This window comes from Piliocolobus tephrosceles, chromosome 6, assembly GCF_002776525.5.
Source record: "Piliocolobus tephrosceles isolate RC106 chromosome 6, ASM277652v3, whole genome shotgun sequence".
NCBI lineage: Eukaryota > Metazoa > Chordata > Mammalia > Primates > Cercopithecidae > Piliocolobus > Piliocolobus tephrosceles.
In genome coordinates this window covers 42,874,874-42,891,284 of record NC_045439.1, presented here as the reverse complement: position 1 = coordinate 42,891,284, position 16,411 = coordinate 42,874,874, and the positions used below count along the sequence as shown (strand labels likewise).

The window sequence follows — 16,411 nt, the reverse complement described above, 5'->3', positions numbered from 1 at the left end:
TTTTGTAAAGAGCCTGATAGCAACTATTTAGGCTCTGTGGCTTAAACAGTCTATGTCAGAACTGGTGTCAGTCATAACCCCAAAAGACACAATCCTGAATGTTGAAATCCTGAAAGATCAAAATCTCTAAAGTCTAAAATCTCTAATATCTAAAATCCTGAAAATTACAAACCCCAAATATTAAAATCCTGGAAGTTGAAAGCCAAATTCTAGGGAAGAAATTAGCACATTTGTGGTTGTACATGGGGTAGCTGTATCATGTTAGGTGAAGTATTTTCTTGCTATTGTCTTCACATGGAAATTGTGTATAGTTCATACATATAGGTGTGAAGTTGACAAGGTTTGAATTTTTGGACTTAATTTTAGGTGTCAGCTTAACTTGATTAAGAAATATCTAGAAATCTGGTAAAGTATCATTTTAGGTGTGTCTGTGAGCATGTTTCCAGAGGAGATTAGTGTATGAGTCAGAGTGGACCAGATGGGAAAGATCTGCCCTCAGTGTTGGCATGCACCATCTAATCTGCAGGAGGCCCAGAGAGAACACATCCAGAAGGTGAACTGGATTCTTTGGGAGTTGGGACAGGTTTTTCTTCTGCTGCCTTGGATGTCAGAACTCCAGGCTCATCAGCCTTTGGATTCTAGCACATACTTACACCAGCAACCACCCAGATCCTGAGGCTTTCAGCCATGGACTGGGAATTACACCATCAGCTTCCCTGGTTCTCAAGGTAAAAATGTAGAAACTTAATAAATGAAGTGATGTACATCTGCATTTGTGAAAGATAAAATTTCTTGAGATCTTGACTCTTTGGGTGACTGCACGTGTGGTAGCTGGCCCATGTGGTTTTTGATGGATCTCATCAAAAGGCTCAGGTTGTCTATCATGGTACTCAGATGATGATCACAGTTAATAAAGTGGAGTGCACACAATTACCAGCCATAGTGATACATGTTTGTACTTCACTTTTTTAACTCTTTATTTTTTTAAATTTTCATTTTTTTACTTACAGGGTCTTGTTCTATCTCCCAGGCTAAGACACAGTGGCATGATCATAGTTTGCTGCAGCCTCCAACTCCTGGGCTCAAGTGATCCTCCCACCTCAGCTTCCATATCTGGGACTACAAGTACATACCACCACACCTGGCTAATTTTTCAATTTTGTGTAAAGACAGGGTCTTGATTTTTTGCCCAGGCCAGGCTGGTCTCGAACTCCTGGCCTCAAGTGATCCTCCTGCTTTGGCTTTCCAAAGTGCTGGGATTACAGGCAGGTGCCACCATGCCCAGCCTTGACCTCCTTCTACTTTTTTTTTTTTTTTTTTTTTGGAGACAGGGTCTCACTCAGTTGCCCAAGCTAGAGTACAGTGATGTGGTTACACCTCACTGCAGCCTCGGGTGATTTTCCCCACCTTAGCCTCCAGAGTAGCTGGGACTACAGGCACACACTACCACGCCTGGTTAACTTTCTGCATTTTTTGTAGTGATGGGGTTTCACCATGTTGCCCAGGCTGGTATCCTGAGCTCAAGTTATCCTCCTGCCTCAGCCTCCCAAAGTGCTGGGATTACAGGCATGAGCCACTGTTCCCGGCTGACCTTTTTTTTTTTTTTTGAGACATAGTGTTGCTCTTGTTGCTCAGGCTGGAGTGCAATGGTGTGATCTTGGCTCACTGCAACCTCCACCTCCTGAGTTCAAGCGATTCTCCTGCCTCAGCCTCCCGAGTAGTTGGGATTACAGGCGCCTACCACCACACCCAGTTAATTTTTGTATTTTCAGTAGAGACAGGGTTTCACCATGTTGGCCAGGCTGGTCTCAAACTCCCAACCTCAGGTGATCTGCCTGCCTCAGCCTCCAAAGTGCTGGGATTACAGGTGTGAGCCACCACGCCCCGCCAATGACCTTCTTTATGAATACAGTTCATCTGCTCATAACTGTTGTACCTGTGCAACTGTCATTAAGTATACCTGAGTATGCTTATAAAAATATTATTGCCTATTTTATTATTTAAAGTGACTTATGAAGCATTCTGTTGTGTGTCTATATGTTTTTCGAATAAATCCTCCCTTTTTTTTTTTTGAGAGTTCTTCTTGTGAAACTCATATCCATGAGAAAAGGGAAACAATGAGCCCTGTGATTGCATTATCCTGCTGCTAGAGGCAGTTTCCAGGCTGTAGAGCACAGGAGGAAGAATCAAAACTGAGTCCAGAGTTTCCCTGAGTTAAGGGGAGAAAGACTAGTATTCTCAGAGGCCAAAAAGGCTGTAATTTGCAGGACAGAGTATTGGAGAGATAAATCTCAGAGACTGAGCCCTAGAGATGTGTAGAGGGAACTCATGAAGTTGCTGGCTGAGTACTAATCTGTGCATGCATGGGGAGAAAGTCCACCAGAGTGGAGAAAAAACTACTGGAGAGGAGCAGGCCAAACAATTCCCAAAGCTCATATAAGCTTGCAATTGCTTTCCCATCAAGCAGTGAAGAGGGAATTGGGTAGAATGGTTAGAAGGTTATCATGTAAGCAGTGAGGCTAAATTAGCCTTAGCCTACGATTATTCTGGACCATCCTATCAAACCTAGAAGGATTTAAACTGACAAGTAATTTAACTGTACACCAGGACAAAGTCCAAGACTATGTAAAGAAACACAACAAAATCCAAAACTCTATAAAAATTACCGAGCAAGGAGTTAGGAAAATATGATCTATAATCAGGAGAAATATTAGAAACACAGAAAGATGACAAATATGATGGAATTAGAAGATAAATACCTTAAGACTGCTATAAAACATCTTACAAATGGTCTGGGCAAGGTGCTGTAATCCCAGCACTTTGGGAAAACGGGGTGAGAGGACAGCATGAGCCCAGGGGTTCGATACCAGCCTGGCCAACATGGTGAAACCCCATCTCCACTAAAAATACAAAAATTACCTGGGCGCAGTGGTGAGTGCCTGTAATCCCATCTACTTGGGAGGCTGAGGCAGGAGAATCACTTGAATCTGGGGGGCGGAAGTTGCAGTGAGCCAATATCACACCTCTGCACTCTAGCCTGGGCAACAGAGCAAGACTCTGACTCAAAAAAACAAACCAAAAAATTAGAAATCAAAAAATTTAAAAAATTTTAAAAAAAATGAGGCATGGTGGCATGCACCTGCGGTCCTAGCTACTCTGGATGCTGAGGCAGGAGGTTCCCTTAAACCCAAGAGTTCGAGGCTCTTGGGTTTAAGATCTCCCAGTTGAACCCCAGCCTGGGTGACAGTGAGACTCTGTACCCAATAATATATTTTTTTGAGATAGAGTCTCACGCTGTCACCCAGGCTGGAGTGCAGTGGCACAATCTCAGTTCACAGCAACCTCCGCCTCCTGGGTTCAAGCAATTCTCCTGCCTCAGACTCCCAAGGAGCTGGGATTACAGGCACCCACCACCATGCCAGCTAATTTTTGTATTTTCAGTAGAGATGTGGTTTCTCCATGTTGGCCAGGCTGGTCTCAAACTCCTGACCTCAGGTGATCCGCCTGCCTTGACCTCCCAAAGTGCTAGGATTACAGGTGTGAGTCACTGTGCCCAGGACCCAATTATAATTTTTAAAAATCTTCTGAACTTACTCAAGAATATAGAAATATAATGAGCTTAGAAATTGAGGATTTTTTAAAAGACCCAAATGCAATTTTTAGATATAAACTACAATCTGAAATTATACACTATCCTACTTGATAAAATTACCAGAAAATTAGAGATTGCAAAAGAACACGTAAGTGAACCTAAAGCCACAGCAACAGAAACTGTAAAAAAGGAAGCAGGGAAAGCAAAAATGCTGGAAAAAAGAAAAAGAAAGAATAGAGCTTCAGTGACCTGTGAACGAACAGTTTAAAACACATGAAATTGTAATTTCTTTTTTTTTTTTTTTTTTATGAGATGGAGTCTCACTGTGTCACCCAGGCTGGAGTGCAGTGGCGTGATCTCGGCTCATTGCAAGCTCCACCTCCTGGGTTCACGCCATTCTCCTGCCTCAGCCTCCTGAGTAGCTGGGACGCCCGCCACCACGCACAGTTAATTTTTTTTGTATTTTTAGTAGAGACGGGGTTTAACTGTGTTAGCCAGGATGGTCTTGATCTCCTGAACTCGTGATCCACCAGCCTCGGCCTCCCAAGGTGCTGGGGTTACAGGCGTGAGCCATCCCACTAAGCCTGAAATTGGAATTTCAAAAGAAGAGAATGGAAGTGGGGGAGAGGAAAAAAATTCTAAAAATAATGCTGAAGATCTTCCAAATATAATGAAAACTACAAACCCATGGATTCAAGCTCAATGACCTCAAAGCAGAAGAAATATAAAGAAAAAAGCATGTTAAAGCACATCATTTTTAAATTGCTCAAAACTAGGGAAAAAGAGAAATTTTTAAAACCAGCCAGAATAAAAAATACATATTAAGTACTGGGGATCACAAATAAGAATTTCAGCAGATTTCTGCCAAAAACTATGCAAGCCAGAAGGCAATGGTACAACATAGTACTAAAGTGCCAAAAGTGGCTGGGCACAGTGGTTTACAACTGTAATCCTAACACTTTGGGAGGCTGAGGCGGGCAGATTACTTGAGGTTAGGAGTTTGAGACCTGCCTGGCCAACACGGTGAAACCCTATGTCTACTAAAATTACAAAAAAATTAGCCAGGCATGTTAGTGCTCGCCTGTAGTCCCAGCTACTTGGGACGCTGAGGCAGGACAACTGCTTGAAGCCAGGAGGTGGAGGTTGCAGTGAGCCAAGATCAGGCCACTGCATGCCATCCTGGGGAAGAGCGCAAGACTCCATCTCAAAAAAAAAAAAAGAAGTGCCAAGAGAAAAAACAAAACTATCAACCTAGAATTCTGAATTCTGTATCTCTTCATTTTTGGAATTCTGTATCTCATGAAAATATTTTTCCAAAAATTAATTCAAAATATTTTTCAAATAAAAGAGCTAAGGAAATGTTATCACCAGCAGATCTGTAGTAGAAGAAATGTGAAAAGAGGCTCTTTAGTTAGGAGAAAAAGTATAAAACTGTATTAGCTTTTATAATTCCAAAACCATATTAGGACATTCTATATCATATATTGGAACATTATACAAAAATAATAATGATGAATTGTGAGTCTTAGCACATATGTAGATATAAATGCATGACAAAGGCAGGGCGGGAAAAGTGGAAACATACTGTTGCAAGGTTCTGATGCTATACTTGAACTAGTATAGTTCTATTTTAAGGTGAAGCAACCACTAAAAAAGATACAGTTTTATTTTATTATTATTTTATTTTAGTATAGTATTATTTATAGTATAGTATTATTTTAAGGTGAAGCAACCACTAAAAAAGATACAGTTTTTAAAAATCAACGTGTACCCTATAAAAATATGCCTACTAGGTACCCATAGAAATAAAAAATTTTTTTAAATCTGTAAAGATCAGTAAGTAAAATACCAATAATCTAACTGAAAAAAATAAGAGAAACGCTTTGAATAGACAGCTCACAGAAAAGGAAACATAAGTGGTCAATAAACCTATGGAATGTTCTTCAACTTTACTCATAAGATTAATTCAAATTAAATACAATGTTAAAATTACTTATATATTATATATAATATATACTATATATTTTATATATTATATATATTTTATATACAACATACATATTTTATATATATATTATGTATATATATACACACACCTTTTTTTTTTTTTTGAGATGGAGTTTTGCTCCTGTCATCCAAGCTGGAGTGCAGTGGCATGATCTTGGCTTACTGCAACCTCCGCCTCCTAGGTTCAAGCGATTCTCCTGCCTCAGCCTCCCGAGTAGCTGGGACTACAGGTGCCTGCCACCACACCGAGCTAGTTTTTGTATTTTTAGTAGAGACAGGGTTTCTCCATGTCTGACCTCAGGTGATCTGCCCACCTCAGCCTCTCAAAGTGCTGTGATTACAGGCATGAGCCACCACACCCGGTCATGTAAAAATTATTTTTTAAAAATTTCAGAAAAATTATTTTGAGGAAGATCAATAAATTTGATAACATACTGCAACAGTAAGAGCATAGGAAATCAGATACTCTCATACATTTCCGGGAGGAATGTAAGTTAGTAGTCTTTATGACAGGCAATTTTACGTTATCTGTTAAAATTTAAATGCCTATATATTCTTTGACATAGTAATGTGTTCCAATAAACAGTCACTGTGTCATTATACTAGCAAACGACTGGAAAACTAAAGGTATTGGAATATTTCTTGAGGGGAGCTCTGGGAAAATAAATAAATATATAAATACATGTATAGAAATAGTCAACTTACTAAATTATGTCATATTAATATATTGGAACAGCATGCAAATGTGACAAAAATTAGATAGCATTTTCTCTCTCCTTCTCTGTTTGCCTCTCCCTCTCCCTCTCTCCATATATATATATATATATATATATACACATAAAATGTAAAATGTATTAATATGGACACTTTAAGAGGCTAAGGTGGGCAGATCACTTGAGGTCAGGAGTTCAAGACCAGCCTGGCCAACATGGTGAAATCCCATCTCTACTAAAAATACAAAAATTAGCCAGGCATGTTGGCACGTGCCTATAATCCCAGCTACTCAGGAGGCTGAGACAGGAGAATTGCTTGAACCCGGGAGATGGAGGTTGCAGTGAGCTGAGATCGCACCACTGCACTCCAGCCTGGGTGACAAAGTGAGACTCCATCTCAAAAAAAGAAAAGAAAAGAAGAAAAAAAAAAAAAAAAATATATATATATATATATAGAGAGAGAGAGAGAGAGAGACAGAGACAGAGACAGAGAGAAGCAGCAACATGATCAGTAGTATAGCATCATTTTGCAGTCAAAGTGCCTGGGTTTGAATCCAGGCTCTGTAAGGTATGTACTTGCTGAGTAACCTTCGGCAAGTTAGTCAACCGTCCTCTGCCTCAGTTTCTTTTGCAAACTAGTGAAAATACAGGATTTCATGAGTATTAAAAGAATTAATTTAGGCCGGGTGTGGTGGCTCACACCTGTAATTCCAGCACTTTGGGAGGCTGCAGCAGGTGGATCGCTGAGGTCAGGAGTTTGAGACCAGCCTGGTCAACATGGCAAAACCCTGTCTCTACTAAAAATACAAAAATTAGCCGGGCGTGGTAGCACGTCTGTAATCCCAGCTACTCGGGAGGCTGAGGCAGGAAAATTGTTTGAACCTGAGAGGTGGAGGTTGCAATGAGTTGGGATCGGGCCTTTGCATTCCAGACTGGGCAACAAGAGTGAAACTCTGTCTCAAAAAGAAAAAAAAGAAAAAGAAAAATTAGCTGGGTATGGTGGTGGGCGCCTGTAATCCTAGCTACTCAGGAGGCTGATGCAGGAGAGTCACTTGAATCCAGGAGGTGGAGGTTGCAGTGAGCTGAGATCGCACCACTGCACTCCAGCCTAGGCAACAAGCACGAAACTCGGTTTCAAAAATGAAAAGAAAGATTTATGTAAGGCATTTTTAAATATCACAGACACATAATTAGTATTCATTAATTGTTGGAATTAAAGAAAAAAAAAAAAAGGGCCAGACACGGTGGCTCACGCCTATAATCCCAGAACTTTGGGAGGCAGAGGTGGGTGGATCACTAAAGGTCAGGAATTGGAGACCGGCCTGTCCAATACAGTGAAACCCCATCTCTGCTGAAAATACAAAAAAATAAATAAATAAAATTAGCTGGGCATGGTGGTGGGTGCCTGTAATTCTAGCTATTTGGGAGGCTGGGGCAGGAGAATTGCTTGAACACGGAAGGTGGAGGCTGCAGTGAGCCAAGATGGTACCACTGCACTCCATCCTGGGTGACAGAGGGAGCCTGAATCTTAAAAAAAAAAAAAAAAAAAAAAAGGTTGGGCATGGTGGCTCATGCCTGTAATCCCAGCACTTTGGGAGGCCGAAGCAGGGGGATTGTCTGAGCCCAGGAGATTGAGATCAAATTGGGCAACATGGTAAAACCTATGTAAAAACAAAAATGGTAAGAAAAAAAGAAGAAATAGAAAAGAAGGAAGGAAGAATGGGAAGGAAAGAGAAAGAGGAAAAGAAAGATGGATGGATGGAAGGAAGAACAGGAGGGAGGGAGGGGAAGGAAGGTCTTTGCAATACATTACTAAGTGATAAAAGCAAGATCCAGAACAATACAGTACGTCACCTTGTGTATGAACAATAAACTATATAGGCCGGGTGTGGTGGCTCATGCCTGTAATCCCAGCACTTTGGGAGGCCAAGGCGGGTGGATCACCTGAGGTCAAGAGCTCAAGACCAGCCTGGCCAACATATTGAAAACCCATTTCTACTAAAAATTCAAAAACTTAGCCGGGCGTGGTGGTGGGTGCCTGTAATCCCAGCTAGTTGGGAGGCTGAGCAGGAGAATCGCTTGAACCTGGGAGCCAAGGTTGCAGTGAGCCAAGGTCATGCCACTGCACTCCAGCCTGGGCAACAAAAGCAAAATTCTGTCTCAAAATAAACAAACAACTATATAAATGTATGTCTGCAAAAGTAGAGACTACCTCTGAGAAGCTAAACAAGAAATGTCTAACACTGAATCCTTTAAAAAAAGACCCTAGAAGCTGTGGTACAGAGAAAGAAATGTACTCTCCTCTTCATATTTTTTTTGAGACGGAGTCTTGCTCTGTCACCAGGGTTCAAGCAACCTCTGCTTCCCAGTTCAAGCAATTCTCCTGTCTCAGCCTCCCGAGTAGCTGGGACTTCTCTGGGAAGCTAAACAAGAAATAGTCTAACACTGAATTCTTTAGAAAAAAAAGGCCCTAGAAGCTGTGGGGCAGAGAAAGAAATGTTCTCTCCTCTTCATGTTTTTTTTTTCTTTTCTTTTCTTTTTTTTTTAACACGGAGTCTTGCTCTGTCACCAGGGTTCAAGCAACCTCTGCCTCCCAGGTTCAAGAAATTCTCCTGTCTCAGCCTCTCGAGTAGCTGGGACTACAGGCACCCACCACCACACCCAGCTAATTTTTGTATTTTCAGTAGAGACAGGGTTTCACCATAGTGGTCAGGCTGGTCTTGAACTCCTGACCTCAGGCGATCCATGCTTCTCGGCCTCCAAAAGTGCTGAGATTACAGGCGTGAGCCACGGCACCCAGTCTAATTTCTGTATTTTTAGAAGAGACGGGCATGTGGTGAGTGAGCCAAGATCGTGCCACTGCACTCCAGGCTGGGCGACACAGCAAGACTCCATCTCAAAAAAAATACAAAAATTAGCTGGGTGTGGTGGTGCGCACCTGTAATCCCAGCTACACAGGAGGCTGAGGTAGAAGAATCACTTGAACACAGGAGGCAGAGGTTGTAGTGAGCCACAATCATGCCACTGCACTCCAGCCTGGTGACAAGAAGAAGACTCCATATCCAAAAAAAAGAAAAAAGAAAAATAGAATTAGTAATAAGCACTTATAAACTCAAGAAAATGTGAATTTCAAACACAAGTATCATGTTCAGTAAAAAAGAGGCAAACCAATTCAATTTTTTAATAAACTGTGTTTCTTTCCAGAATTACCATAGCGATCAATTTTTCTTGGATCTTGCAGCCTCCTCTGGTCTTTATTGTGACCTACTTTTGTAACTCTTACTTTTTGCCTTTCTTCCATTTATCTTTTCATGACCTCACAGATAGCTTCCTCTATTTACAGATTTACAGTAAACCACGTTTTTTTTTTTTTTTTGAGACGGAGTCTCGCTCTGTCGCCCAGGCTGGAGTGCAGTGGCTGGATCTCAGCTCACTGCAAGCTCCGCCTCCTGGGTTGACGCCATTCTCCTGCCTCAGCCTCCCGAGTAGCTGGGACTACAGGCGCCCGTCACCTCGCCCGGCTAGTTTTTTTGTATTTTTTTAGTAGAGACGGGGTTTCACCGTGTTAGCCAGGATGGTCTCGATCTCCTGACCTCGTGATCCGCCCGTCTCGGCCTCCCAAAGTGCTGGGATTACAGGCTTGAGCCACCGCGCCCGGCCTATAAACCACGTTTTGACAGAATATTCTTACGTGTCTTTCTTTTCCAAAGCTCTTACTATGTTTATCAAAATTTTTATTTATATTGGGTGACAAATCAGCTTTTGATTTCAGTCAACATCTTAATACATGTTTAAAACACAAATATTTGCGGATGTTGCATATATATGTATATACACAAACACAAATTATCTTCTCAAGGTATATAAAAGCTATTCTTGTATTTTAAGAACACAATCATATATTTCAAAAATAATATTACTGCAAGCATACTTAAAAATCACACACAAAGTGTGATTTAAAATGAATTTTCTATATAAGCTCCTAAGTCAGTCTGAGCCCCTGTCACTTACTGGCTATGTTACTTTGCTTAAGTTATATAATATAACCTCCCTGAACCTCAGTTTCCTCATCTGTAAACCCATGCTAATAACAGGATCAAACATTGGGATATTATTATAGAAGAGTAAATGAGGTAAAAGACATTTCAAACAATGTCAGATTCATAGTAAGTGCTTAAAAATATATATTAACAGCCAGGCACGGTGGATCATGCCTGTAATCCCAGCACTTTGGAAGTCCGAGGTGGGCGGATCACAAAGTCAGGAGTTTGAGGCCAGCCTGACCAACATGGTGAAATACTGCCTCTACTGAGAAAAATAAAATAAAATTAGCTGGGCGTGGTGGTGGGTGCCTGTAATCCCAGCTACTCAGAAGGCTGAGGCAGGAGAATCACCTGAACCCAGGAGGCGGAGGTTGCAGTGAGCCAATATTGCACCACTGCACTCCAGCCTGGGCAACAGAGTGAGACACCGTCTCAAAATAAATAAATATTAACAATGTTATCATAACATTACTAATACAATTAATATTATAAAATGTAAGTTACTATAATACAAAGTAGTAAAAGCACATAAAGTGAAAGACTAGTTGGCAATGAGTTGTCTACGAAGTAAGTGCTATGGCTAATTTTTGGCCAGGCAAGGTTGCTGACACCTGTAATACCAGCACTTTGGGAGGCTGAGGTGGGAGGATCACTTGAGCCCAGGAGTTCAAGACCAGCCTAAGCAACATGGCAAAACCCTGTCTCTACAACAAACAAACAAACAAACAAACAAACAAAATTATCTGTCCATGGCAGTGTGTGCCTGTGGTCCCAGCTACTTGGGAGGCTGAGGTGGGAGGATCACTTAAGCCTGGGAGGTTGAGGCTGCAGTGAACCAGAATTGTGCCACTGCACTCCAGTCTGGGCGACAGAATGAGACCCTGTCTCAAAAAAAAAAAAGAAAAAGACTAATTTTTAAAAAATGAAACTAATCTAAAACCTTATGATTAAACAAAGTATACAATTAGAACTGATTACATTCCATGTTATTTAAAAATTAAATTAATTCAACTCAGAGCTTTAAAAATTAAGAAATTTTATTTTTGAAAAGAACATGCAAACATAAATGGAAAAGGAACGTCATATTGTTTATCTTATTCTTCAAAGGACTATTTATTGTCTTTATATCAGATGCTCCTTTTTTTCTTAATTTGTTTTCCAATTCGGGCTACAAAAAATCCCAATGAATAATATGAGAGCAATAATCATTATCCTACGCAATGGATCTCAAGTTATTTAATCCTTGGAAAAAGGTCATAACATTTTCCATTATCTATCACCATAAAATATATACAGAAAACTCTTTAAGTAACTATTTGGAGCTACACTATTCCAACCTCTTCTTTGTCTTATAACGGTACCTTAAAAAAATTCAGGTGGGGCGCAATGACTCACGTCTGTAATCCCAGCACTTTGGGAGGCTGAGGGGGGTGGATCACGAGGTCAACAGATCGAGACCATCCTGGCCAACATGGTGAAACCCCATCTCTACTAAAAATACAAAAATTAGCTGGGGGTGGTGGTGTGTTCCTGTAGTCCTGGCTACTCAGGAGGCTGAGTCAGGAGAATTGCTTGAATCCAGGAGGCAGAGTTTGCAGTGAGCTGAGATCACGACCCTGCACTCCAGCCTGGGCGACAAAGAGAGATTTCGTCTTCAAAAAAAAAAATCAAAGACTGGAATTTCAAAGAAGCTGAGACAACAATCTTGAAGAAATACAACTCCTCACTTATCTAATGGATCAGAATCGCTGGGAAACTTACCCTGGGAAATGTAGAAATCTGCATTTTTAAACAACCCCCGAGTTTGTACACTTGTCTTTGTTTATCTCTGAGATAGGGTCTTGCCCTGTCACCCAGGCTGGAATGCAGCGGTGCAATCATAGCTCACTGCAGCCTCAGCCTCCCAGGCTCAAGTGATGCTCCCACCTCAGCCTCCCTAGTAGCTAGAACTACAGGCATATGCCACCATGCCCAGCTAATTTTTAATTTTTTTTTTGCAGAGACAGGGTCTCACTATATTGCCCAGGCTGGTCTCCAACTCCTGGGCTCAAGGGATCCTCCCGCCTTAGCTTCCCAAAGTGCTAGGATTACAGGGGTGAACCACTACACCTGGCCATATACTGTCATTTTAAGTGTAAGTGAGGAATAATGAAACAGAAAGGGTTAATTTAAAATGTTCTGGGTGGTGAATCTTGAGCAAATTTCAATGAGGGGAGAAACATTAAGTAGTAGGGAGGAGTGAAGCAGTAAAGTCAAGACAAAGGAATGGTATATGTAAGAGAACTCAGTTTCGAAAGATGTTTCAGCATCCTAGGCATATATAAGTAACCATACCTGTACCAAATAAGCAGCTGAGGCACAGCAGACAGGCAAGACTGCCAACCAAAACTTCTTAGAAAAACACCAGGCTTTCATTGTTTAATTCTTTCCCCAGTTTCTACGGGAAAGGCTTTCTATGTAAGCCGCCAATGCAGTACAATACTAATTGACAGAGCAGAGGACCCAAACAACTGAAGCAAAGGAAGGTACTTTTGTTTTCAATAGATGACAAGGATCTTAAAAAAAAGGAAAAGGGGCCGAGCAAGGTGGCACTTTGGAACTTGAGCCCAGGAGTTCGAGACCAGCCTAGGCAATATAGTGAGACCCCCGAGTCTTAGGGGAAAAAAAGGAAAAAGGTCAAAAAGCCATCTTGTTTTTTGTACTGGACGATTACAAACATTTATAAACACAGAAGTTTCATATAAGGGAGGCTTAGGCCAGGAGCGGTGGCTCATGCCTGTAATCCCAGCACTTTGGGAGGCCAAGGCGGGTGGATCACCTGTTGTCAGGAGTACAAGACCAGCCTGGACAAGACGGTGAAACCCTGTCTCTACTAGAAATCCTAAAAAAATTAGCCAGCATTGTGGTGGGCGCCTGTAATCCCAGCTACTCCGGAGGCTGAGGCAGAGAATTGCTTGAACCCGGGAGGCAGAAGTTGCAGTGAGCCAAGACTACTCCACTGCGCTCCAGCCTGGGCGACAGAGCAAGACTCCGTCAGGAAGATTTCTTTCAGAACAGCTAACCAAAAACTTATGCAAATTTAGAGTGAAAAAATGTAAAACAAGAAATTTAAAGCATTACAAGATTAATTTTAATGTAACTGGTCAGTTTGCACATCTGTAAAATGAGAGTTTGAAACTAGGTGATTTCTAACATCCAGTCTGCTTCAAAGTCTAAAATTCTATGATACTCAAATTCCTTAAACTTTGAATTAAATAAACTAGGTTTAAAAACTAAAATCTAAGCTTATTCTGATAATTCAAATAACTCTGAAATGTTAGGATATCAATATCCCATAAACGATTCAGCAGTATTGTTTTCAGACTTCCCGTTAGTACGTGTCCAGAACAAATAAAGAGCAAAAATAGCTATTTTCTCTTACTTTGACTGCTAATACTAATAGCATACAAAATAGCTACTCACTGAGAAGGCATCATAAAAGGCTCTATTGTTACAGAATCCTAAAAGTCTCATGAAAATAAGAGAAACATCATCAGCTAACATCATCAGGCCAAACATAGCTCACTGAAAATTTTAAATTCGTAAATGCTTAGATTAAATGAAAAATTCGAGATATTTATCTATTACGCAAAACAGCTTAGCACTGCTTCACAATCTGAACATCACCGTATAGCTCCTTTGGTTAAACAGAAAAAAACTTTCCATGGTACTCTTTCCTCCTAATTCTGCCATTCTTACTATGCACAATGCGTATTTTCCATGTACTGTAAGAGAGATGCACTACACAGAATTATCCATGGGGACAAAATTTTATCTACACTGAAATTTAATGTGGGATAAGTAAGCTTACCATAATGGAGTTTTACATAGAATGTGTATTTCTCAATGTAAAATGATTTTGTGAAGTAAAGGGGAAAAATAGAGGAAGTTTGTTTCCTTAGAGTCTCCATAATTACGCACTTTATTCTTAAAATAAGGGACTGGTCTGCAGGATTAACAAATCTTACAATTCAGATAAACATTGGAAGGACAAAAGAAGTAAGCAAAATAAAAACGATTACCATTAAAAACTCTTCCCTTGGCAGTGGGTTAAAAAACAAAACAAAACAAAACTCTTCCTGATTGTCAGGCTGAACCTGCTGTCACATTTGCCATTTTTATAAACCAACTAGTCTGATCAAGAGCCCTATCTTTAAGAATAACTTCTAAACCATGCACTTTTTGAGTTAATGAGGTAATAATACTATATAGTATTACAGTTGTAGCTCAACAACTGTTAGATACTACAGATCAGTGATCCAGAAGATAATTAAACTTTATCAGCAAAGTAGCAACCACACCCCTTAAAAACAGAACTCACACTGTGCTCCATTAACTTCCATAAAGGGAATTTCGCTGAAAATCGATTACTTCATTGCTTGAAACTAGCACGTTTGTTTTGGAATTACAGTAAGGTTTTGTAAACACTGTCTCACGGTAAAGCTAATGACTTTACCTCTTTCTGAAACAATCAGTTTCAGGGAAGGCACCATATATTACGGTGAAACTGGGTCTTAGTTTACATAGCAATTAATTATTTTAAAAATTCACTTCCACTGTGCATTGTAAGAATTAAAGCCGTTTTAAAAACTCAACCAAAGCCCAATGACAATATATTACTCTAGAAAAAGTGTGTCCTTTGGGTTCTAAGAAAGGCATTAAATGGGAATTTAATATTAAAATATAATTCAATGGCTAAGTCTCTAGTTTCCCCCTATCACTTAATTTTTCAAAACCCAGAAAGGGCCTGTTTGAGGGTATTGTGAAAACCTGTGGAAAGAGAGGCTTTGGAGGGGAACGGCCGAATTAAAATAAACGCAGAGAGCAAAGAGAACTCTGAGTTCTTTGAACTCCCCCAGGCTGAACAGGACGAGAGGGAACCTTACCTGCCAGCGGCCATAGGTGAGGAGGACCATAGAAATGGGGATGGCGGTGCCGGACATGGCATGGGTGGAGGGCATGCTGTACTCGGAGTTGTAGAAGACCTCCAACTTGACCACGGGCGGCGAGGCGGGCCGCGGCCAGCGGATGATGTCCTTGGTGCACTGGCCCAGGTACATGACCAGCACCCAGATGACCACGAGCCTCCGGCCCACCAGAGGGTCCAGGTTCCAGATCCAGAAGGGGAAGAACAGGATGTAGAAGAGTTCGTTGCCCAGCTCCGTGCCGAAGCAGAACAGGCAGTAGAGCGGCCAGTTGCTCACGCGGGCCAACTGGCCCTCCTCGCCCGTCAGCGAGTTGCGGCGCAGGGCGCCCGCGCGTCGCGGCGAGGCCGGGCCCAGCTCGGCCGCCAGCCCGTTCCGCACGCCGTTGGGGGCGCCGCCACCGTCCGGCTTGGCGGGGCACTGATTGCGGTCGCTCCCGGGCGTCTGGGGTCCTCCGAGCGCCCCCGGCGGCCGCCCTCGCAGTCGAGGGTCTTCGGCGAGGGGCGCCTCCGCCTTCTCATCCTCCCTTGGATCTGCCGAGCGGCGCGGCGGCGCTTCCACCCCGCACAGCCGCTGGAAACGGGCCACTTTCTGCGGGTCCTGCAGACGGCCAACCAGCTGGGCCAGGCGCTGCCTCAGCGACATGATAACGGAACCCCCGGGAAGGCTGGCCGGCCCCCGGCGCAGCCCCGAACTGTCACCGCGCTCTCGGCCAGCAGCAGCGGAACCCGCACCGCGCTCTATCCCCCGGAGTGCGCCGGGTGACGGCGCCACAGGCCGCTGCGGCCGCCGCGCGCCCTCGCGCGCCCCTCCCTCTCCGCGCGCGCCCCGCCACCGCCCGCTGCCTCCGCGCGCGCGCCGCGCCGCGCCCCGCCCCGCCCCGCCCCGCCCCGCCCCCAACCCGGGCTCCCTGAGGGGCCGGGCTGCGCGGTTCAGCCCAGAGCGCATCCGGCGGCTGCTTGGCGTTGAGGATCGGCAGGCGGCCGTTTTGAGGTCCCCGGTAATAACCACCAGCAGGCGTCGCGGCGCTAGTCTGGTGGGACGCGGCGTGTTTCCCTGATCTACCTTCAGCCCTTCTTCCACGCGGGCTAG

At 42.7% G+C, this 16,411-nt stretch overlaps 1 protein-coding gene across 1 annotated transcript in view; it reads right to left on the bottom strand.

The window, feature by feature from the left end:
* The window catches only part of SGPP1 (sphingosine-1-phosphate phosphatase 1), a 44,482-nt gene extending 28,338 nt beyond the window's left edge, over nt 1-16,144 (bottom strand). The window contains exon 1 of the mRNA XM_023232082.3: nt 15,281-16,144. Coding sequence (XP_023087850.2) covers nt 15,281-15,964 — 684 coding nt within the window. The 5' untranslated portion in view covers nt 15,965-16,144. The remainder of the gene's footprint in view (nt 1-15,280) is intronic.
* Nucleotides 16,145-16,411: the final 267 nt, after the last annotated feature.